General features: G+C 38.4%; 1 protein-coding gene and 1 pseudogene across 1 annotated transcript in view; both read right to left on the reverse strand.

Annotated features, from left to right (window-relative positions):
* Positions 1-2,613: 2,613 nt before the first annotated feature.
* The window catches only part of LVRN (laeverin), a 105,051-nt gene continuing 83,850 nt past the window's right edge, over positions 2,614-23,814 (reverse strand). The window contains exon 20 of the mRNA XM_010590525.3: positions 2,614-4,710. Within this exon, the coding sequence (XP_010588827.3) occupies positions 4,570-4,710 (141 nt within the window). The 3' untranslated portion in view covers positions 2,614-4,569. The remainder of the gene's footprint in view (positions 4,711-23,814) is intronic.
* Positions 16,974-18,140, reverse strand: LOC111751675 (SH3 domain-binding glutamic acid-rich-like protein 2; annotated as a pseudogene).

A 23,814-nucleotide genomic window follows, 5' to 3' on the forward strand; every position in this document is an offset into this window, starting at 1 on the left:
CTGATGTAGCAAATTACCACAAACTAAAGTTCCTGGGTGGTGCAGGTGGTTTGTACTAAACTACTGACCTAAAGTTTAAAGCTTGGCAATTCAAACCCACCCAGCAGCACTGTGGAAGAAAGTTCTGACGATCTGCTTCCATAAAGATCACAGCCAATAAAACTCTACGGAGCAGTTCTACTCTGTAACACATGGGGTCACGATGATTTGAAATCGACTCAACAGCAGTGTGCTTGATTATTGGTTTTATGTGGCTTAAAACAACATAAATGTATTCTCTCACAGTTCTGGAGACTGAAAGTCCAAATTCAGGGGGTCAGCAAGCCATGCTCTCTTTGAAGGCTTTAGGTTCTTTGGCTTGTGGAAGCATAACTCTGTCTACGCCTTCCCTCTGTGTGTGTTCTCTTCTTATAAGGACATCAGTCATAAAGAGTGCAGGACCCACCTAATGACCTCATCTTAATTACATCTGCAAAGACCCTATTCCAAACAAGGTCACATTCACAGGTACAGAGGTTAGGACTTCAACATACCTTCTTGGGGGACACAATGTAATCCATAAAAAAAAAAACTAAACCCATTGCAGTCAAGTCAATTCCAACTCATAGCGACCCTATAAGACACAGTAGAACTGCCTCATAGAGTTCCCAAGGAGTGCCTGGTGGATTCAAACTACCAACCTTTTGGTTAGCAGCCATAACTCTTAACCACCACACCACCAGTGTTTCCAATTTAACCTGTAACAGGATAGAATAGATAATCTGGTTTGGGGAGTAATAAAATATTTATGCTATTTAGACAAATCTGCCTTAGTATCACTCCCTGACTTGTTACTGCTTTATTGCAGTTATAGACTGAATTGTGTCCCTCCATAATACATGTTGTAAATCCTAACCTCTATACTTGTGGATGTAATCCTATTTGGGAATAGAGTTTTCTTCCTTAGTTAACAAGGCCATATGAGTGTGTAATATGTCTTAAGCCAATCACCCATGAGATATAAGACAAGCAGGGAAGTACAGAGAAGGAAGCAGAGATGGAGGAAGATAGATGCCATTCCACATGAAGGTCACCAAAAAGCCAAAGAACAGAAGCTGAAAAGAGACAAGCACCTTCCCCAAGAGCTGACAGGGACAGAAAGCCTTCCCCTAGAGCCAGGGCCCTAAATTCAGACTTCTCACCTCCTAAAGGGTGAGAAAATAAATTTCTGCTTGTTACAGCCACCCAGTTATGGTATTTCTGTTATAGCAGCACTAGATAACTAAGGCAATTGTTATAACAATCAACAATTGCTTGCTTTTATACTAAGTATAAGGTAGAATATAATAAAAGGTAGTGCTTATCTGGAGTAATTGGCTTAATCCAAGTAAGAAAAAAGGTACATTATCGAAAATTTTTTTCATATTTAGAGGAAGAACTATTAACCAAGTGTATGTTTTTGTTAATTTTGACAATAAATGTTTATTACTTTCACCATCGGGGGAAAAAAAAGTGAGCAGTAAGTTTTACAAGAAAATCTACTTAAAGACTGATGTGCCATTTCAAGGGCATGTTAACAATAAAAGCGGAGGGTGGGCAAGATTGAGAATCAAGACAGCAGGGGAGTGCACCCAGCCTTGTCACCTTGCAATAGCTCCATCCAGGTTGCATGATATTTGAATCTGATGTGGACACAAAGGCTTTCAATAGGTGAGAGGGAAATTGCAGCGTTTGTCTTCATTGTCAGAGCAAACATTAAAGGAGACTCTGTTAGCAGATACAGTGAAGTGTCCCTCACCTGGTCCCTGTGCTATGTACCTACACTGCAAGTCTTCTCTTTACTTTGTGGATTCCTAAAAGTAGTTGCTTCATTATTTCATGTATCACATTTTGAGTATTCTGGAAAGTGGTTTTTCAAAGTGTTTCTATAGCAAAGATTATTCTGAGGAAAAGAAAGTTGTGGCTTGGCTTCCAAGTGGGAGTATGTGTTTTTTAACTTACAGGAAATCTTTTACTTCCAGGAATTGTTAGGCTGCCAAGTATAATATCAACAGTCCTAACCAATCTATCTAGATTTGCAAAGTAATCACAGGCACAGTAATAAAGCAAAAAACTGCCTGCTGTGTTCCAGCCAAGGATGTTATATAAGGCTAATAAGCAGGATGCCCAAGCTTGATACTCCTATTTCAATGAACTAAAAAATGGAAAAATATGAGAGATGCTCCCCATTACTGAAGGGATGTTGTGCAGTAAAACAGTAATTCAGATTTATATTAGGCTTTTGAACATATTATTCAGGATAACTGATTGAAGTTTGCTTTATGGGACCTAAGAATTTCCTGCAGTAGTAGAATAAAACAGCCTAAGTTGGCAGTATATAGCCAAATATTTTGACATTTGATTTTGGATAAATACCTTCAGCACTGGTTAAATTATGTCAGAAGCTAAGATGTAACAGGAATTTGCTTAATTTTCAACAAATGATCTGGAGAGATCTGCCTACGTGCGTTTTTTTTTTTTTTTTGGCAGGATCAGGCAGTGCTTGGCATCACCCAATACTGGATTCAGGACCCTTAAGCCCTGAGTGTCAGCCATGACATGTACTTGATGAACCTAGAACAGAATAGGGTAGAAAGACCAAGGAGAGAGAGAACAAAGACAACCAGGCAGAAGGAAGGTAGAGGTTACTACAAAGGGTAAAGGAAGAGAAGGCAGCCAGAGAGAGAGAGAATGGAAAAGGAAGAGAGGTCAGTGGGAGAGGGAAGGGAAAGAAGAGAGAAGCCACTGAGAGGACTTTTTTTGTTGACAAGGTTATCAGAAGATGAGATTAGTTATCAGAAGAAATAGTGAAATATAGAAAAATGTTTAAGAACACAGAAAATATACATAGCAGTAATTTTAAAACATGAAGATATTTTATTGCTTAACATTTGAATTCCTTAATTTAAAGAAAAAAAATCTCTGATCTATGACCTGAGGTCAAGTCTCAGTAGACTGGTTTGTCCGCATGGCCAAGTCTCATAGCCTCACATTTGAGAAAATCCTTTTGTGAAGCCAGCTCTTCTCAGTGTGTGTTCCATTTAATTTGTGGCTGTCTTAACTTATAAAAGAAGTAGGGGGGGAAAACCTTAGATAACATTGCCTTGAGTTTTTATAACATCTTTAAAGGCTTTTAATTGACAACATTTTCCTTAATTTTTACAGTATCACTCTGAGGTAGATAGGAGAGCTGTAGTTTTACCCCCATTCTATTAAAAAAAAAAAAAAAAAAGGATTAAATCATGCACAAAATGTCTAGAGTAGGAATGATGTACCTCAGTTGTCCAGTTTTGATAGGGTGTAACAAGACTAAAGTAATTCCATATCTTGTGACTGATGAAAATGCTTGAAGTAAGCTGGTTCAAATTATAAGCAGGTTCAGTTTTGCCAAGTGAAACCACATTTCAAACTCAAATCTGAGTGCAAAGCTATAAGGATTCTGCCCTGGTTAGCTTTTTAGTTGTATTTTCCCTTCATTTGGAGATTTCCCTTTGCCCTGAAAATTGGGCCATAATTGCTACTGTCTTTTAGCATCATTATTTTTACTTACAAATTTTGGCTGAAAAACTCACTTTGAACCCACAGGACTTTGGACTCAAAAGCTTCATGGCACAGCCCTTGTCTCTGTTTTGGCCCCCAAGCATTAGAGCACGTCATAGAGCCTACAATCATTTGTCTTTTTGTGACACCTTAAGTTTAGTAGCCAATAAAGTGTGGTGCAGTTCTGTGGTTCTGTGGGGAGAGAGAAACAGGAGAAGACACATTTCTTGACTTTGAGGCACTTAGCATGGCTGATAAAATTGTCTGCTTGTTCTTACAATTTACTTTTCTTTGGCTTTCCTCCCTTTTAGTGAATACTCATTTTCTGGTTTCTGTTTCTTTATGTTGTCATGTTAGTGTCTCATGACCCTTTTAAACATTGACTGAAATAAACCCTAAATCCAAAAACAAATCCCCCTCTCCCCCCAAAAAGAATGTGCTCTTCATTAATGCCAGTGATTTAATTTTCACAACAGAATGAGCAAGACTTTCTTATTTGTAAATTTGTTTTCAAGATAAATTTTAAGTAAATTCAGTGGGTTTATAGCCCAAGATAAGGAGCCTTGGTGGTAGTGGTTAAGCACTCGGCTGTTAAAGAAAGGTCAGCAGTTCAAACGCACCAGCTGCTCTGCAGGAGAAAGATGTGGCGGTCTGCTCCTGCAAAGATTACAGCCTTGGAAACCCTATGGGGCAATTCCACCATGAGATGAAATCGGCTGGATGGCAATGGGTTTGGTGTGTGTGTGTGGGGGGGGGGTGTTTGGGAGGGTATAGCCCAAGATGAAGTGAAATCTTCCCCAAAATATAGTGGTGTAGGCAAAACCCTCTGCCATCACCAAGCCTCAGTGCCCAATGTGACAATATGGGAAAAACAGGACTTTGAGCAGTAAATGTGACTGAAATACAATTAACAAAATGTGTGGTCCTCCGGAGTCACAAAGTATTGAATGACAGAACTGTGAGCAAGCTACATTATAATATGCAAGAGCCGTGGTGAAAATGGCCACGGAGCTATGTGTTTTTCCGCAGCCACTCAGCTATCCTGGCACTTCGCTTTTTGTTTTTGAGATTCTCGTTCTTTATTGTCTGTAATTTGGCATGAACTGTGATCCTCTGGTGCTCCTCCAACATGTTGCTGAAAAACTGCTGCAGCTGAAAGGACAGAGAAGCAGTTGATAAATGCAATCTAATTTCTCACTTAGACAACATAAGACAAATTTTATGCTAAGTAGCAACATGTTTTTGCAAAGGCATGATCATGATTGTGTGACTGTGGAAGCTAAAACAAACATGGAGTCTCTTATAGCATACTGGAGAGCATGGTTACTCCTAGGTTTCACAGGGTAAAAGTTTAAGATGGAAAGTAACCTGACTTTTAGAAATAGTAATTAGTTTGTTTCTGTAGATTTATGTACAATCAACAGTTCCTGCTCTTTAATACCTGGTGATCTGCCTCTGCTTAGCAGGTAGGGAGTCTTCCCCACTCCCAAACCTGCAACATTTGTCTTCTTAAGCAAACTAACATTTCAGAGGAGAAAGGACATTTTAATGAACCTCTGAAAAACTGGCCAAAACAGCTGGGACCTCTCAGGCTCTCTTTGTTCCCCTCTGACTATATTAACCCTGATGCTGCCACATTTCTTTGGAATGTGGTTTAGTCTGTGTGTTCCCCAACCATAAATTGTTGATTGAATAATAATAAGTCTCTAGTTTTGTTTTTTTTTTTTAAACTTTGTTTGAATTCTCAGAAATTCTTTTACATTTCTGGTGTCAGAGATCTGGGATTCCCTAGGTAGTCTCTGTGATCCCAAGATTAATTGCTGGTTTTGAGCTTTGGTACCAAGCTGAGCTGATTGGGCTCCTTCATCTCCACTTTATCTTGGGGTCACTCAGGTAAAAAAAAAAAAAAAAACTCAAGGAATCTGAGCTCTGTATCGTGTGTAGTATCTTTTCCGAGGTTTATTTTTTGATTTGTGTTTTGAATTGTCAACTTTGGAACTGCTGTCTTGATGGATAGTGTGAACTCCAATATTTAATGTGAGTTTGGCAAATTGTGGCGCTTAGGACTGTCTCAGTGTGGAGTATGTTGAAACCAAGAAAGCAGCTGATTTTCCTAATGGACCTCTGGCTTACTATACGGCCAAGAACTGTGGATCTAGGTCTTATTTGTATTTTTGTTTTCACTTCCTAATGACAGTTTGTTAAATCCATGGTCACTTTAGGGAACTTTCCAATTGGAGAGACTAGGGTATTTAAGGTCTAAAATAAAAAACTAGGTCTCCAGCCAGCAGAATGAATTAGATTCAGAAAGAATGAAACCAGGTTTCATATGGTTGTTATAAAGGAATCTCAGAGTCTTTAAGCCGCAAAAATATGTGAGCATGTGTTGAGCATCTTAGATGACTTTACGGTGCTTGCCACCAACAGAAAGACACCCATGAAAGGGTAAGCTGTGACACGAGATGGGCCAGAGTACTAGGCTACCCAACAGCCACAAGAAAACTCTCATGCAGTGGAGGCACACTGTGTAACAAAATACTAACAAAACCCAACAGCAGACTACCTGCTAGAAGTTTATTTGACCCTGGGAAACCAAAGTTTTAATCTGAAAGAACAAGATTCTTAACATCCTTGATGAATGAGCCTGGATTACTCCCCTACTGGTTTGGGGTTCATGTTCAAAAACATTATAAACTAAATATACTTGAAGTAATATGAAATCTCATTGATCACTTTGGGAAAATGAGTTCCCATCTGCATTGTCCTTTTCAGAAAACTTTTGTTTAATGCTCAGTTTTAGTCAAAGGGTCTGAATAAAATTTCTCCATCTGAGACTCTGGCAAGTTAACGAGTTTGTCTTGGACCTGTTTTTCTGTTGAATTGAGTTGATCTCATCCAAGAATTCCTGTATACATTTTAAGAAACTGAGTTCTCCATATGTTTGTTTTGTGTGGTATTCATTATAAACCCGGGTTTTGAGCTGGCCTCATAGACCGATGAATTTATGTGGCTTTTCTGTCTCGTTTTGTGTCTGAATTTCTGTCTTGTTCCAGGAATTCATGACTGGCAGTTGTTGGGTTTTGCTTTTCCTTTTTTTTCTCATGAGGAGGTCTTCTAAGTGTTAGGGTTTTTTTTTTCTCTTCCAAGAAAAACTGCCTCTTATACCTGTCTTATGAGTTGAGCTTTCAGTAGCTACATTGAAAAAATTTGATATAAATTGGCCTACTTGAAAAGTGCAATGAAAATGATGGATTGTTTATTTTGATTTGTATAGAAGGCCTTAAAAAGGACAAATTATTTAAATGTCTTCTCTAAAGGATCCTATAAAGCATGCAAAAGACAAGGTTACAAAAATGTAATAATTTCCTACCTCCAGATGGTATTATTAAATTACTCATTGCTGTTGAGTTGATTCTGACTTATCGTGACCATATAGGACAGAAGAAAACTACCTCATAGAATTTCCAAGGAGTGATGGATTAGAACTACCAGTCTTTTGGATAGCAGCCAAGCTTTTAAATTAAAGAACTTACTCTGATCAGTTCAGTGATAAATAAGTGCTTATATAAATTAAATACTCCTAATCTTCCCAGGAGTTAATGAAAAGTAATCCATTCTGACAAAGGTTTTTATATTTATTTCAACCTTGAGACTAAACCTTAAAAGCAAAGCCTCTCTAAGTAACTTCAGCTAGATATTATATGGAATGTATTTTATTTAAAAAAAAGGAGTGATTTTATTCCAGAGTTAGAAGAAAGAAGGCCAAGCTGTTTACCAAGAGAATAATAAAAATTAGTTATCTTTTGTGTTTCAAAATAACCAGGCCAACTTAAACACATGTAAATGAATGGAGATTCACTGATTCTTTCTTGACAACGAGCCTCTGAGACCTACATTGCTCCAGAGAAAGTTTGGAAAAGACCCCTCCCAACTAGGCAAAAACATTTTTAAGACAAAAGAAAATGAGATAAATAATGTGGACATTAATGAGATGTAAAATAAGAAAAATGATGTCTTAATACAGTTCCCAGAAATTAGATGGCTCCCCAACATAAAAAGCTTGTGGACAAATCTAAGGTTAGATGGAGAAAAGATAACAAATGGTAAAGGTATGAACGGAAATATAGACTATTGAGACAAACACCAACCTTAATTATGTTTTGTAATTAATTTAACTATAATCCAAGATTTTAAGGTAATTTACTGATATTAAATTCAGCTAATTTTTTTTTAATGGATATTCACCACCACATGTCTGTCAGTTTGTCGTACTGTGGGGGCTTGCATGTTGCTGTGAAGCTGGAAGCTATGCCACCGGTATTCAGATACCAGCAGGGTCACCCATGCAGGACAGGTTTCAGCTGAGCTTCCAGACTAGGACAGACTAGGAAGAAGGAACTGGCAGTCTACTTCTGAAAAGCATTAGCCAGTGAAAACCTTATGAATAGCAGCGGAACATTGTCTGATATAGTGCTGGAAGATGATTCCCGAGGTTGGAAGGCACTCAAAAGATGACTGGGGAAGAGGTGCCTCCTCAAAGTAGAGTCGACCTTAATGCCATGGATGCAGTAAAGCTTTCAGGGCCTTCATTTGCTCATGTGGTGTGACTCAAAATGAGAAGAAACAGCTGCACACATTCATTAATAATCGGAACCTGGAATGTACGAAGTATGAATCTAGGAAAACTGGAAATCATCAAAAATGAAGTGGAACGCATAAACATTGATATCCTAGGCATTAGTGAGCTGAAATGGACTGGTATTGGCCATTTTGAATCGAACAATCACATGGTCTACTATGATGGGAATGACAACTTGAAGAGGAATGGTGTTGCATTCATCGTCAAAAAGAACATTTCAAGATCTATCCTGAAGTACAATGCTGTCAGTGATAGGATACTATCCATATGCCTACAAGGAAGACCAGTCAATATGACTATTATTCAAATATACACACCAACCACTAGGGCCAAAGATGAAGAAATAGAAGATTTTTTGCAGCTGCTGCGGTCTGAAATTGATCGAACATACAATTGAGATGCATTGATAATTACTGGTGATTTCAATGTGAAAGTTGGAAACAAAGAAGAAGGATCAATAGTTGGAAAATATGGCCTTGGTAATAGAAACAATGCCGGAGATCGAATGATAGAATTTTGCAAGACCAAAGACTTCTTCATTGCAAATATCTCCTTTCACCAACATAAACAGCGACTATACACATGGACCTCACCAGATGGAACACACAGAAATCAAACTGACTACATCTGTGGAAAGAGACGATTGAAAAACTCAATATCATCAGTCAGAACAAGGCCAGGGGCCAATTGCGGAACAGACCATCAATTGCTCATATGCAAGTTCAAATTGAAACTGAAGAAAATCAGAGCAAGTCTACAAGAGCCAAAATATGACCGTGAGTATATTCCACCTGAATTTAGAGACCATCTGAAGGATAGATTTGATGCATTGAACACTAGTGACTGAAGACCAGACGAGCTGTGGAATGACATCAAGGACATCATCCATGAAGAAAGCAAGAGGTCACTGAAAAGACAGGAAAGAAAGAAAAGACCAAGATGGATGTCAGAGGAGACTCTGAAACTTTCTCTTGAACGTTGAGCAGCTAAAGCAAAAGGAAGGAATGACGAAGTAAAAGGACTGAATAGAAGATTTCAAAGGGCGTCTTGAGAAGACAAAGTAAAGTATTATAATGATGTGTGCAAAGAGCTGGAGATGGAAAACCAAAAGTGAAGAACACACTCAGTGTTCCTCAAGCTGAAAGAACTGAAGAAAAAATTCAAGCCCCAAGTTGCAATAATGAAGGATTCCATGTGGAAAGTATTAAATGACGCAGGAAGCATCAAAAGAAGATGGAAGGAATATACAGAGTCATTATACCAAAAAGAATTAGTCGATGTTCAACCATTTTGAGAGGTGGCATATGATCACGGACCAATGGTACTGAAGGAAGAAGTCCAAGCTACTCTGAAGGCACTGTTGAAAAACAAGGCTCCAGGAATTGACGGAATATCAATTGAGATGTTTCAACAAACAGATGCAGCACTGGAGGTGCTCACTCATCTATGCCAAGAAATATGGAAGAGAGCTTCCTGACGAACTGAGTGGAAAAGATCCATATTTATGCCTATTCCCAAGAAAGGTGATCCAATCGAATGTGGAAATTATAGAACAAAATCATTAATACCACACGCAAGCATAATTTTGCTGAAGATCATTCAAAAATGGCTGCAGCAGTATATCGACAGGGAACTGCCAGAAATTCAGGCCAGTTTCAGAAGAGGACGTGGAACCAGGGATATCATTGCTGATGTCAGATGGATCCTGGCTGAAAGCAGAGAATACCAGAAGGATTTTACCTGTGTTTTATTGACTATGCAAAGGCATTCAACCGTGTGGATCATAACGAATTATGGATAACGTTGCGAAGAATGGGAATTCCAGAACACTTAATTGTGCTCATGAGGAACCTTTACATGGACCAAGAGGCAGTTGTTCGGACAGAACAAGGGGATACTGAGTGGTTTAAAGTCAGGAAAGGTGTGCCTCAGGGTTGTATTCTTTCACCATACCTATTCAATCTGGATGCTGAGCAAATAATACGAGAAGCTGGGCTATATGAAGAAGAGTGGGACATCAGGATTGGAGGAAGACTCATTAACAACCTGTGTTATGCAGATGACACAACCTTGCTTGCTGAAAGTGAAGAGGACTTGAAGCACTTTCTGATGAAGATCAAAGACCACAGCCTTCAGTATGGATTACACCTCAACATAAAGAAAACAAAAATCCTCACAACTGGACCAATGAGCAACATCATGATAAATGAAGAAAAGATTGAAATTGTCAAGGATTTCATTTTTCTTGGATCCACAATCAACAGCCCTGCAAGGCAGCAGTCAAGAAATCAAAAGACACATTGCATTGGGTAAATCTGCTGCAAAGGTCCTCTTTAAAGGGTTAAGAGCAAAGATGTCACCCTGAAGACTAAGGTGCACCTGACCCAAGCCACGGTATTTTCATTCGCATCATATGCATGTGAAAGCTGGACAATGATTAAGGGAGACAGAAGAAGAATTGATGCCTTTGAATTGTGGTGTTGGCGAAGAATATTGAATATACCATGGACTGCTAAAAGAAAAAACAAATCTGTCTTAGAAGAAGTACAGCCAGAATGCTCCTTAGAGGCAAGGATGGCAAGACTGCATCTTACATACTTTGGACATGTTGTCAGGAGGGATCAGTCCCTGGAGAAGGACATCATGCTTGGCGGAGTACAGGGTCAGTGCAAAAGTGGAAGACTCTCATCGAGGTTGATTGACACAGTGGCTGCAACAATGATCTCAAGCATAACAATGATTGTAAGGATGGTTCAGGACAGGGCAGTGTTTCATTCTGTTGTGCATAGTGTAGCTATGAGTCAGAACCAACTCAACGGCACCTAACAACAATAACAATGGGTATTCATTATAATTGAAGTGTATAGGCTGTTTTTATGCCACAGAGAAAGGATATAAACATATATATTTGAGTCTGATATTAAGTGTGTTCATTTTTGCCACTTAAAGTGTTGTACTAGAAGAGATATATAACAAGGACAGGAAATTCAAAAGGTTTATTGAAAAGGAATTTATTTGATATGGTCAAAGTTCTTATTTGCTGTGGCTAAAAATTTAATGCATTAATTTATGAGAATTTTTAAGAGCTTTAATGTCAAATAGCATATAAAGCAAGGAATTGGGTTTTTCGCTGTTAACAAAATTTTCTTTGATTACTGGGTTGAAGAGTTCATTTTATTATTTGTGCGGTCTTTGACAAAGGTAAGGGCTCAACAGAATAAATTCCTGAGTCAAAACCCAAGCCACATGGCTTTAGAAAAAGCTAAGATTTTTAAGATCTGTGGTTAAATAACTCAAGTGTTGTTTGTCAGTGACCTATGACTAAACTCCTGACAACTATAAAATTTCATGGAGAGTCACAAAAGTTTTTGTTTTTTTTACATTTTATAAAGATAAAAGTGCTAAAAAAAAAAAAAGTTTATTTACTGTGTTATGTGTTACATGAAACATGTTGCCAAATCAGGAGAAGTGCCAAATTTTCTTTGGGTTAAAATTTATGTCAGTGATGATTGCCTGATATTAGACAACAAACATATAATATTATGTCATAATTGTATTATTTCAATTGCTAACTTGGTCGTAACTTTTTTTCCCTTGAATCTCACATCATTAAAGCCAATGGTTTTAACTGGGGAATTCACATTGTTTACCCATAAGTTTTTATTACTATACACGTATTTAGAGACTTGGTAATCTTGGTATATTCTTGTTATCTTCTGACTATTTAGGATTATTTCTCAAGATTATTATGTGTTACATCAGAAGCTCTTTGAAAATAAGGTTAATCGTGTTTAGAGATATTTTTGTCTAAAGTCTTTTTTAACTATTTGGTTTTGTGTTACTTTTGTAGTTAATTCTCATCAAGTCTTTCATTTTTAAGAATTATTACTATAATAAGTTTTTATTATTATTAACCATGGCCATTTTTAAGTTTGTCATATGCAGAATAAGTTTTACTTTGCTGATTCACTGAAAACATTTGACCAAAGTATTTCAACAAAAATGGACTATATCAGACTTATGAAAAGGACTTTAATATTTCAAACACAGATAATATTGGACTGAATCAAGATTTCTAGAACTCTTATGTAGAAACCGTCAAAATTTTCAGACTGCTGCTGATCCAGAACTGCATGGAATCAAAATTAACTACATAGGACTGAGTAGACTAAAGGATTACAATGGGGTTTTTATGAAAATTTTGCTGATGTTCAATTTTCTACATATAGAAAGCCATTTTGTTTTAATTTCTTTCCCTCTTTTAATGTAAGAATCAGCTATTTCAGTCACTCACAACACTATGCTGGTTACAGAATATCCTATGGTAAGGATTTTTCTCATCCTCTGATTCTTGCCATTTGACTAGCCCAAATGGCACATCTTATTATATGACTTTAACCTTTGGCCTTGTCTCCCATCTGGTTGGATTAACAGATATACTATAGGATTAAGCTGGACTCAAGGTTGAATATTAAATGACTCACCATATTTTTACACAGATAACACACCTGTTATATGTTTTTTGGAAACTGTACACCCTCAGCATGTTATTTTCATAAGCATGCTAGACCATTTTTTTTTTTTACACATTGCTGACTTCAATTTCAATTTTTTTTCCACCCAAAGGACAGCACTGGGTTTTTTCTGGGTTTAGTATAAAACTGATTTCATGGAAACTTCATTTAAGGTAGGTATTCTCCTAAATCAAGTGCAACCAATGGTGAACTGAATGGGTTCATGATGGAAATGGGAAGCCATGTTGAAAACAAAGAGTACGAATGCATGAAGAGCTAGAAATTCGTAAGTAAGAAATGATCCTAGGACTAAAACTACAAGAATAGAGTATTATTTATATAATACTGCTTTCATAAATCTTAAACTGAAACATAATTTTTTTGTGATAATCAGTATCTTTGAAATCAACAAATAAGAAATTGTGTTTTCATCTTAAAATAGGCCATTTTAGTTCATTCCTTCATTACCATCATCATCATCATCATCATCTGACTCCCAGAACCCTTCAAAGTCTGATCCCTCATGGAAATATCCCAGAGCTGCATGCAGATGCTCTTTTGTGACATCTGAACTGATGTCATCACCACAACTGCCTTCGGCGTCTTCATCTTCGTCATCAGTATTCCACTTGTACATAATCCCAGCCTTTCTGAAATCATTGTGGGTGGTTTCTGGGGTTATTTTCCTCTAAGCAGACACAATCCACTGGTAGACCTCTGTAAACATCACCCGCTTCAGTCATCCTGATGGTGTGAACTCATGATCCTAGACTGCATCCATTCATCTCTCTCTCTTCTCACGAAAGTCCTGAATGAGTGGTTGACTGCTTTATCTAGAGGCTGCAGCTTGCAGGTAATACCAACAGGCATGACTGCTGTATGGGCACCAGTTGAGTTAATATAATTTTGAACATTTTTTTTTCTCTGTGAGCAGCAATGGCATTGAAAATTCGTAAAGACTTCTTCAAAAAGAACCCCCTCCTCAAACCTGGCCTTATAACATTTATCTACCTGTCCTTTCATAACATCACAGTCCATCCGTCCCTCCTTATTATCAATGAACAACCACACTGGTGGCAGTTTTTTGTGGGGCATGGTAACTCTCTTGAATATCACCACTGGCTTTAATTTCACCCCACTCACAGTGCAACCAAGGACTATGGTGAAGTAAGTCTTTTTGTGCCCAGTAGTTGTAATGGCTAGTTTTTGTACCTGAAGCAGCTACAGTCCTGATGGCTGGAATGTCAAAAGACATCAAAAGCTTGTCCATATTAATTACATCTATAGCACAGTTCAGAGATTTTTTTGATGACAAATTCACAGAAATTGACCATGTTTTGCTCCCTGTCATCTGGAAATTGCTGGCATACAGTGGTTCTCATTCTCATGGAAAAGCCATTCCTTTTTTTTTTTTTTTTTTCTGGAATTTATTCTCCTTTAATGCTGAACATAAAATCCCATGATTTCACCAGTGTCTTTAGGGACAAATGACTAAAAACAATGACTCCCTGACACTTGAGAAAAGCTGTTAAATGAAAAGTATTTCTTAAAAAAACACAAAACTACATAGCAAAATCAAACAAACAAAACAAAGTGGCTTTGGTACCTTTCAATAACAGAAGACAAAAATAAGTTTAGTTCATTATTCATGTGGTACAAAAACATCTATGTAGGAGTGTTGAATTAAATCTTTGAAACAGAAACAAATCTAAACATATTAGACTCAGGGAGGGCTTTCTTTTTTTCCTTTTTGATTTTAATAGAACACAAGAATTTGGAAAAACAAGTATTTCCCAAACTATATGTTCTTCTGGTCTGCAAATACTTAGCAGGATAGCACTCTGTATTTTATCTAATTTTAAAATGGCAGAATTTGATTTTTAGCAGCAGATTTCCTTTGCCCCAACAAGACACCACAGGAAATAAAATTCTGTCTTGAAATGTCCTTGATCGTACATCTATGCCTGCAATTCCCATCCACTTCTTTCTTAGGCTTTTAATACTGAGATTATCAAAATCTAAAGTCAGCTAAGAAGGGAACAAGAAAATCATTTTTACATGTTTGGAATTTGGCTGGTAAAACAGTACAAATAAAGACAATATTAATATCTCTGTACGCAGCAGGGTCCTGGGTAAATGTCACGTACTGCTTCTAGCACACAATAAGTACAGAATTGGCTGGACCCAGTCTGTATTATTTCTTTGCTGATCAAAAATGAAAGCAGGGTAGAGAGTGGATAGCATGTAACTGTGGTAGTAATTTAGCACTACTCTCAATTTAGTTGGAGTCCTGGTGGTGCAGTGGTTAAAGCAGTCGGCTGCTAACGAAAGGTCAGCAGTTCAAACCCACCAGCTGTTCCATGGGAGAAAGATGTGGCAGTCTGCTTCCCTAAAGACTTACAGTCTTAGAAACCCTATGGAGCAGTTCTATTCCTGTCCTATAGGGTTGCTATGAGTTGGAATTGACTCAGTCACAGTGGGTTTGGTTTTTTGGTTTATTCATTTAGTTTGTTTAGCATAATCATGCTGGGTATGGGGTATAGCTTGGTTAATTCAAAAGTTGTAAGACAAACTTATCTGGATACTTTAGCAAATGTGTGGGTTTGATCCTACAGCCCCAGAACTTAACTCACAAAGTCTCAACCCTACCAAGATGGTTCTTGGCAAGAGTAGACTAAATATGCTGTTTGTTACATTAAAAAACAAAAAGGCTATATCTTAAAAAAAAATTCTAAGTCTTATCAGAAGACCCACATACTAAACACAACATCCAGTTCAAAAACACGTCATTCCTGACTAGTCCCTGGGATTTATCAGATGGAATTTGACCTGGGTCTTATTCAATGCCAATTCACCAGTAATACCCATATGTGACAAGAGCTTTCCTTGGAGAGAAAATCCTGGATCATGGAGCATGTGCCTGGTCTGGGTGAGTAGAAATCTGTGTCGTGGTTTTCTTCTGGCTGTGGTCTTGGGTTACAAATCCCAGGTTGGGATTTCAGCTTCATCATTCAACAAGTTCTTTAGAATAGTCCACATTTAGCAAGTCACAGGGGAGGAGACAGGGCTTTAATTCTTCTGCTCTTTCAATTTCTTATTAACTTCCTGCTCAAAATCTTAGCATCGGGTCCAGCATCAGGGTGCTGGGAATAGCAGAATATTTTAGGCAGCCCTTTGAGAGCTTATCCTAGCCAAGGCTGTTCTCACATTTGGCAATTAAATAGTCCAAAATATGCAAGCTTCCCTGGTGTGGGGACAAAAATGCAGAAAAATAGCCTCTGCCCTAATGAAGTCAACATACTGTTTTGATCAGCATCCACTCCAGTCGCAGTAGAGGTTTTGCATGCCAAATACAAGTCAGAATTACTCTCTAGACAGCCCAGTGCCCCTTTCCTGAATATGCTGCTCTGAAAACTCAAGTGTTCATATCTGGAATGACAACATTTGTCTACAAGACTCTGGACAAAGCTGAGACTATGCTTGGGCTGGAAATATGAGGAAAGCGAAGTCAGAAGAATGAGGAAAAGTCACACAGGAAAAAATTTAAATGGTGTAGCATTATTGGTGTCTTTTAATACGCCTCAACAAGTGTTCACAAAATATGTATAACCGAAGTCGTCTTCTCAAAAAAATATAATCTCTTCACAAAATAGAATTAGCAGCTGCTGTTAGTTAGGGGAGCTGCATTTAAAAATATATGTGCACTTACATATAATTTTGCTAGAGCTGAAAAGCCTTCAGATGCTAGTCAGACAATTTTTCTATTAATTTACTACTTAATTAGTGTACCTCTTAAAATATATCTTCCAAGCAGTCTTATACATTTAGGTGAAACTTTTTCCTTGCAAAGGGATAAAGAAGCATACATTTTCCAAAATAGCAATTATTTTCATCCCTGTAACTTGGTTCTGCTCACACGTTGTTACAACAGAGATTTCTGGAAACATCTATAGGAGCTTGGAGGATTTATAAGGGTAAGAGTTTCCATTACAAAAAAGAAAGCTAGAGCATCTCACTTTTCCCATAGATGTTATTACAAAGCATCGGAACAGTGACGTTGTGATTCTACCATAAAAATCTTCAATGCCCTTCATCCACCAATATTGCTTTTTGCTGTTGTTGTTCTGACCAGAAGATCCTAATAGCCTGACAGACTACTTCAAGGATGAGGATGCAACCCAGGTACTTTAGACAAATGGGTTTGATCAACACTGGCATCTGCTATTACCCAGGGCAGATCCAGCATTTTCTCTCTGATGGTACCATCCACTGATCTTCTCAGTCCTTAAGGAAGTACATCCATAACAGTGCCTCCAGGTGAGTGAGGCAACTGCAGGCAAATCTGAAAATAAGAAAAAAAAAAAACCCACCACAGTCCTGATTTGATTTAAAGCAATCACGCAATTCCCATTACACCCATGTCTTCCAAAAACACCTTTTTACTGGCAAACAAAGTTCCTGATGATACAAGTGGCTCTTATCAGTGATGCATTATGCAAGCAGGTGTGCTGTGTACCAGGAGGCGCTTCACCATGCATCTTCCTCATCTTCTATTTTCCTCCCTAAGGTTCTGCCGTTGATGCCAACTGAGGTTTCAGGCCTGAGAATGAAAAGACTGTGTAGCTTTCCTTTGATTCAAAAAAAGTGTCATAATTGCTACAGTATCAAAAAAAAAATTTTTTTTTTTTTTTTATCCGTCGCCATTAAATATTTGAGGAGGCAGAGGCTTGCCCTAAGCAGGTTTCTTTTCTGGAAGGATATTTTTATACACCCATTGCCTCTGTTCTTCTGACATTGTGATGTCCACCTCCTCAAGCTCTCTCTTGTTGGCTTCCAGAAAGCTAACCACATCCTGTTGCTGCTTCTTTATCGCCACGAAGCCGGAAGAGGAGGCGATGAACACGCGGGTGACCTCCTTTCGCCTTGCCCAGGACGACCCTCTGCCCCCGGGGACTTCGGGCTGCTGCGGACACAGAGGCAGAGCCTGGCTCAGAGCCGCCACCGCCCGGCTGAGCACACGCGTAGGGGAAGATTTGGGGAATCTGGCTCCCTCTCGCTGGGTCCGCAGATCAACCCATTCCTTTTTATGAATTTTGAAATCCAGATGAAACCCACCTTGAAATCTGGGATACCTCTTTCATTTGCCAGAAGCTTCTCTTTGATCTGAATTGCGATAGTAGAGACAGCTTGATTTTGTGCCCTTCAAGAAATGATCCAGTTTTTCAAGTCATTCTTCCCCTCAGGCCATTTCACTTTGGGTCCATAACGTGCACATTTTTTCCAGCTCCTTTTTCTCCTTTCTCTGTTTGAGAATGGTGACTCTGTAACCTTGAACTCTCTTGCTCCTGCTCCGTTGCTTGTTCTTCCGCCCTCACAGTGACTTTCAGTTGGAAGCTTGCAGTATAGGACTTGGATTTAATTCCTGCCATGGTTCTAAAGGGTTCTAAGATTTAGATTTATAAACTGAAAAAATGTGCACAATGTAATTGATAACTGGCTGGTTTTAGTAAACCCATTGCCATCAAATCGATTTCGATTTGTAGCGACCCTACAGGACAGAGAAGAACTGTTCCATAGAATTTCCAAGGAGCAGCTGGTAGATTCAAACTGCCAGCCTTTTGGTCAGCAGCCAAATGTTTAACCGCTCACTGCCAGGGCTCCAGTCCTAGTAAAGAGATGATAAAATTCAAATATGATGTGTATAAGAGACAAGAATCTTTTTATAGGCTAGCAAGCATATGACTAAGGTAACTTACTATCATTGATCAAAGCCATTGGTGCTAATGAGACATAATTAGACTATGAAATAAGCACATCTAATATACTTTATAGTTTAATGGTTTCACTTAAGATGACAAGGTTTTTGCAATCAGTTGTTGATTCAAGAGCGACCATGTATCAGTTTTGCTTTGTTTACTCCTCTAATTTAAAGCCAGAGTTGGAAGATGTCTGTGATAATTATGTCAGTGCCGACTGAATTGAGATTCCTATTGATACTCGATGACATTTATGCCAGTGCAGGCTTCACTTTTGTTTACGCTTCCAATCGATAGCATGTGATTTATGGATAGGCTTCAGTAGGTTCAAGATTCCGAATGATGACTCAGAAGTGACAGGTATAAAATTATCAACTTAAATTAATAGAAGCAAATGCACAGTTTCAATTGTTTATTTTCCAATTACCAGGGTACTACTAAACTTGATCCATGACTTCTTAACCATGGCTTATACCTTTATTATGCAAATACGATCAAAAGTAATATTTTCAGATTATTGAATGAGGTTGGATGAGGCTGAAATTTGCTTCTGAAAATGTCACAAGGCATGCACGGTATATGCATGCGTGCGCTATAACAGAACTTTAAAAAAAAATAATTTTGTCATTTCTGTGCTTTTTGTGTGTGCACTCATTATTTATGTGGTGTGCTATTTGCAACAACAACAAAAAAAATGTGGTACCTCTTCCAGCGGATGTTCCCCTTGTAAGAGCTAGTTAGTCCAGGTCTGTATTTCAATGGTATAATCATTTACCTTCTATTTTTGTACCTCAAGTAGGGTTAGAAAATATTACGGCACATGTCAAATTCTGACTAAATACATTCAGAATGTTTTAAATAATTCCACCAAGGGAGTCCAAGAAATAAATACCGAAATGACTATGAGGAGAAGAGTAGTTCTCTAAAATCAAATGGCTCTTGACGTCCTCATGGCTGCTCAGGGAGGAACCTGTGCCATTGTTAAAGCTGATTGTTGTGTTTATATTCCTGATAGTAGTGATAATATCACTCACTATGTTTCCCATGTGCAATGTACAGTGTCAAATCTCAATAATTCTGTTCCCTCTTTGATATTTTAAATAATTGCTTTAGATCTTTGGGTGGATGGTGGAAGAAAATATTAACTTCCCTTGGCTTCTTTCTATTTATCTTTTTATAAACTATCAAATGTTATTTTTCGCTAATCAACTATTACATTTCTATGGAATGTTGTGCACCTAAACCTACTCACCCCACAGATAAATTAGTATTAATCACTTGTGCTTTTCAGCAAGGAAATAATGTGTATCTCTTTGCCCTTTGAAAGGCAGGTATTAGCTAATGTTTTTAAGGCTGGCTAAAGGAATTCCTGAAATTTGGCCTAAACCTTCCAATAAGAAAACCCCAAAACAACTCATCCTGAAGAGGAGGACTAATAGCATGGCAAGGTGAAGAAAATAAATGCGAGATAAAATGACACTGAAGTAAGGTAACCGACAGAGCAATCAACAAGAAGTAAAATCCTTGCAGAAGAAAGGCTGCTCCATCTATAGGTGATCAGCGTCTCCTAGTGGAGACATGATCAAAAGAGGGGAAATGTGGCTGTGGAAGCTAAAACCAACATGGAGTTCCTTTTGCCATGCAGAAGAGCATGGCTACTACCAGGTTTCACAGGGCAAACGTGTAAGATGATAAGTAACCTAACTTTTAGAAACAGTAATTAGCTTGTTTCTGTAGATTTATGTATTAACAACAGTTCCTGCTTTTTAACTCCTGCATTCCAGACAGGTAGACACCTGGTTATCTGGCCCCGCTCTGCAGGAATGAATTCCCCGCCACCCCCGAAACTGCAACGTTTGTCTTCTTAAGCAAACTATCATTTCAGAGAAGAAAGGACTTTAAAGGACATTTTAATGAACCTCTCAAAAACCAGCTAAAACTGCTCTGATGTCTCTGGGACTCTCTTTGTTCCCCTCTGACTATATTAACCCTGATGTTGCCCCATTTCTTTGGAACACGTGGTTTAGGTTGTGTGTTCCCTGATCTGCAAATCATTGTTTGAATAATAAATCTCTAGTATTGCTTTTAACTTTGTTTCAATTCTCAGAAATTCTTTTACAGTTGGAATGAGTAGAAATGTGTATCCCTAGATTTTGTGTCCCTGGGGAGACTGAGATGCTCAGTGTGACGAAGACCACATCTACACCCTTCCCCCCAAGAATCAGATGTAGACTGGAAGCTCCATGAAGCGGGAACTTCATTTCTCTTATTCACTGCTCTATTCCCAAAGCACATACTAGGTGCTGTATACATATTTACTGAATGCATATTGGATATTACACAAGATTTGTGGACAGAAATACTCTGAGACCTTTTCTTATCTCAAAAGAAACTCTGCAACTTTCAGCGCTCAAAACTGAAACACAATATTTATGCCTTTACCAATGTTATCCTTTATTTAAGAATATTTAGCAAGTAGATTCATCTGTAGGCTAAAGTGCCTCATCAGGTCTGGCCAAACATTCAGTTATGGGAAATTTACCTCAATATTACAGATAAACCAGGCCTCAATTAGTAAGTTATATTCCAAAAGTCTATTTCTGCATCTGTGGATTAGAACTCAGAACACCTTAAGATGATAATGTATACATTTTTGTTGTTAGTTGCCCCTCAGTCAATTCTAACTCTTGGTGACACTAACAAAAGCTCATTTAAACCCTGATGCATTTGAAATGGAGCCCTGATGGTAAAGTGATTAAGAGCTTGGCTGCTAACCAAAAAGTCAGCAGTTCAAATCCACCAGCTGCTCCTTAGAAATCCTACGGGGCAGTTCTACTCTGTCCTACAGGGTTGCTGTGAGTCCACTCGGGGGCTTGATGGCAACTAGTTTGGTTTTTTGGTTTTGTACTTGAAATTGAGTAGTAATAGGGCTACCTAGCCTAATTACAATGCAAAAGAAGGGTGTGGTTCTACAGTGAAGAAGTAGGAGTCCCTGGGTGTTTCAAATGGTTAACAAGCTTGGCTGCTAACCAAAAGGTTGGAGGCCTGAGTCTACTCAGTTCAAAAAACACCAGCCATTGAAAACCCTATGGAGCACAGTACTATTCTGACACACATGGGGTTGCCATGAATCGATGTCAACTCGATGGCAACTGGTAGGGTGAAAGTAGGTTAAGTAACCAGGAACAAACCTCCCACTCTTTTTCCCTGCCCACATCTGCCAGGCAGTGAGAGTCACAAGCTCACAGCTCTGTACCACTAGGTGTGCCCACGATCTGGCTCCTACAGGGTGTGGTGCATAGGAGGGAACTGGGGCCTTGTGGGATTTTAAGTGGGGCTTCCTTTGTGTTTTAAGGGATGAGTAAGGCCAGGCTTCCAGCAGGGTGGAGCGTAAAAACCAGAGATGAGGAGAGAGTACGGAAATGGCGCAAGTGGGGAGGGAAAAGGGACTCATCTGGCTTCTTTTTCACCTTTCTTTTTATTAATCATTTTAGATATTATCATGTGAGCTGACACATTATAGTAGAATTATCAGGCATTAATAGTTTTTGACAAGGATATTTACAGTTACTAATTTGTTTTTAAAACTGTAATAATTTAACCACTGTAAATCTATTTTTGCTTTTTTTTTTTTTTTACTATCACTGAATTTTAGAACTCTGGATCATTGCTAAATTTATGCAAACTTTATTCAGTAAACAACAACAACAACAAAACTCGACTGGGTTCTATAAAGGCAAAGATAAATTGACACAGTTTAGAATATATGATAACAAACTCAGTCTTGACTCCAGCTTTCTATCCAGCATGTTCTGGGTGTGCCCTTCTCTCTCATCCAGGGAATCCCTGATAAATCAGGTCCTGACAGCTCAGCCTCAAGCATGCCAAAACCTAAACAAGATAATTCCCTTCTGAATTAGCGTATCTTCCTGTCTGATAATAACAACTACATAACTGACTGTTTCTTTTTTTTTAATTTTTTTGCTTGGAATCAAATTTCAGGGCGTTATGACCTATACTTTTACCAGCTTATTTGCTGGTGGGGGTGTGGGACTTAATTTTCCTTTATTTGTTACACAGGCCCTTTCTATTCTTAAGAAACACTGGTGACACAGTGATTAAGAGCTCAGCTGCTAACTCAAAGTTTGGTGGCTCGAATCCACTAGCTAGTCCAAGGGCACTCTGCTTCTGTAAAGATTACAGAGTTGGAAACCCTGTGGGGCAGTTCTACTCTGTCCTACAGGGCTGCTATGAGTCCAAATTGACAGCAATGAGTTTGGTTTTTTCTGTTCTTAATAATGTAGTTCCAGACCCTGGTGTTTAGTTTGTACTTATATATTTTGCGTTTTTATCAATTTTATTGAGATATAACTTACGTACAATAAACTATATCCACTTAAAGTGTACAAGTCAATGAGTTTTAGTCGATGTATAATATACCTGAGAAACCACAGCTACAATCAAGATACTGTACATTTCCACTGCCTGCAAAAGTTTTCTCATGTTCCTTTGCAGTCCATCCCTTCCCCTGTCCTAGGCAATCACTAATCTGCCTTTTGTTGCTATAGATTAACTTGCATTTCCTGGAATTTTATATAAATGGAATGATACAATATATACTCTCCTGTGTCTGGTTCCTTTTACTCAGGCTGTTCATCTTGAGATTCATCCATGATATTACATAAAGTTGTTCTTTTTTATTGCTGGGTTACTATTTCATTGTATGAATACATTACATTTTAATTATCCATTCAACTATTGACGGGTGTTTGGATGGTTGCCAGTTTTTGGCTATTGTGAATCAAGCTACTATGAACTCATGTACGAGTCTGGGTGTGGACATAAGTTTTCATTGCTCTTGGGTAAAAACCCAAAAGTGGAATAGTTAAGCCATAAGTGCCTGATTAACATTTATTACAACTGCCAGTTTTCCAAAGTGGTTGTACCAGGTTGCATTCCCACTAACAGGGTAGGCAAGTTCTAGTTGCTCGACATGTTTGCCAATGTTTGGTATTGTAAACCCAATTTTAGCTACGCTACTGGGTGTGTAAAGGAGCTCTGGTGGAACAGTGGCTAAGCACTCAGCTGCTAACTGAAAGGTCAGGAGTTCAAACCCACCAATCGCTCTGCAGGAGAATGGTGTGGCAGTCTGCTTCCAGGAAGCCTTGGAAACCCTGTGGGGCAGTTCTACTGTGTCCTATAGGATCGCTATGAATTGGAATCAACTCAGTGGCAGTGGGTTTTGTTTTGGGGTTTTAGTGGGTGTATAGAGGCTATATTTATATTTTACTCTTGTTTTACTCCGTGTCACTTTTTTGGAGACATTTGCTTTTGTCCCCTTAGTTTA

This window comes from Loxodonta africana, chromosome 2 (genome assembly GCF_030014295.1).
Source record: "Loxodonta africana isolate mLoxAfr1 chromosome 2, mLoxAfr1.hap2, whole genome shotgun sequence".
Lineage (NCBI taxonomy): Eukaryota > Metazoa > Chordata > Mammalia > Proboscidea > Elephantidae > Loxodonta > Loxodonta africana.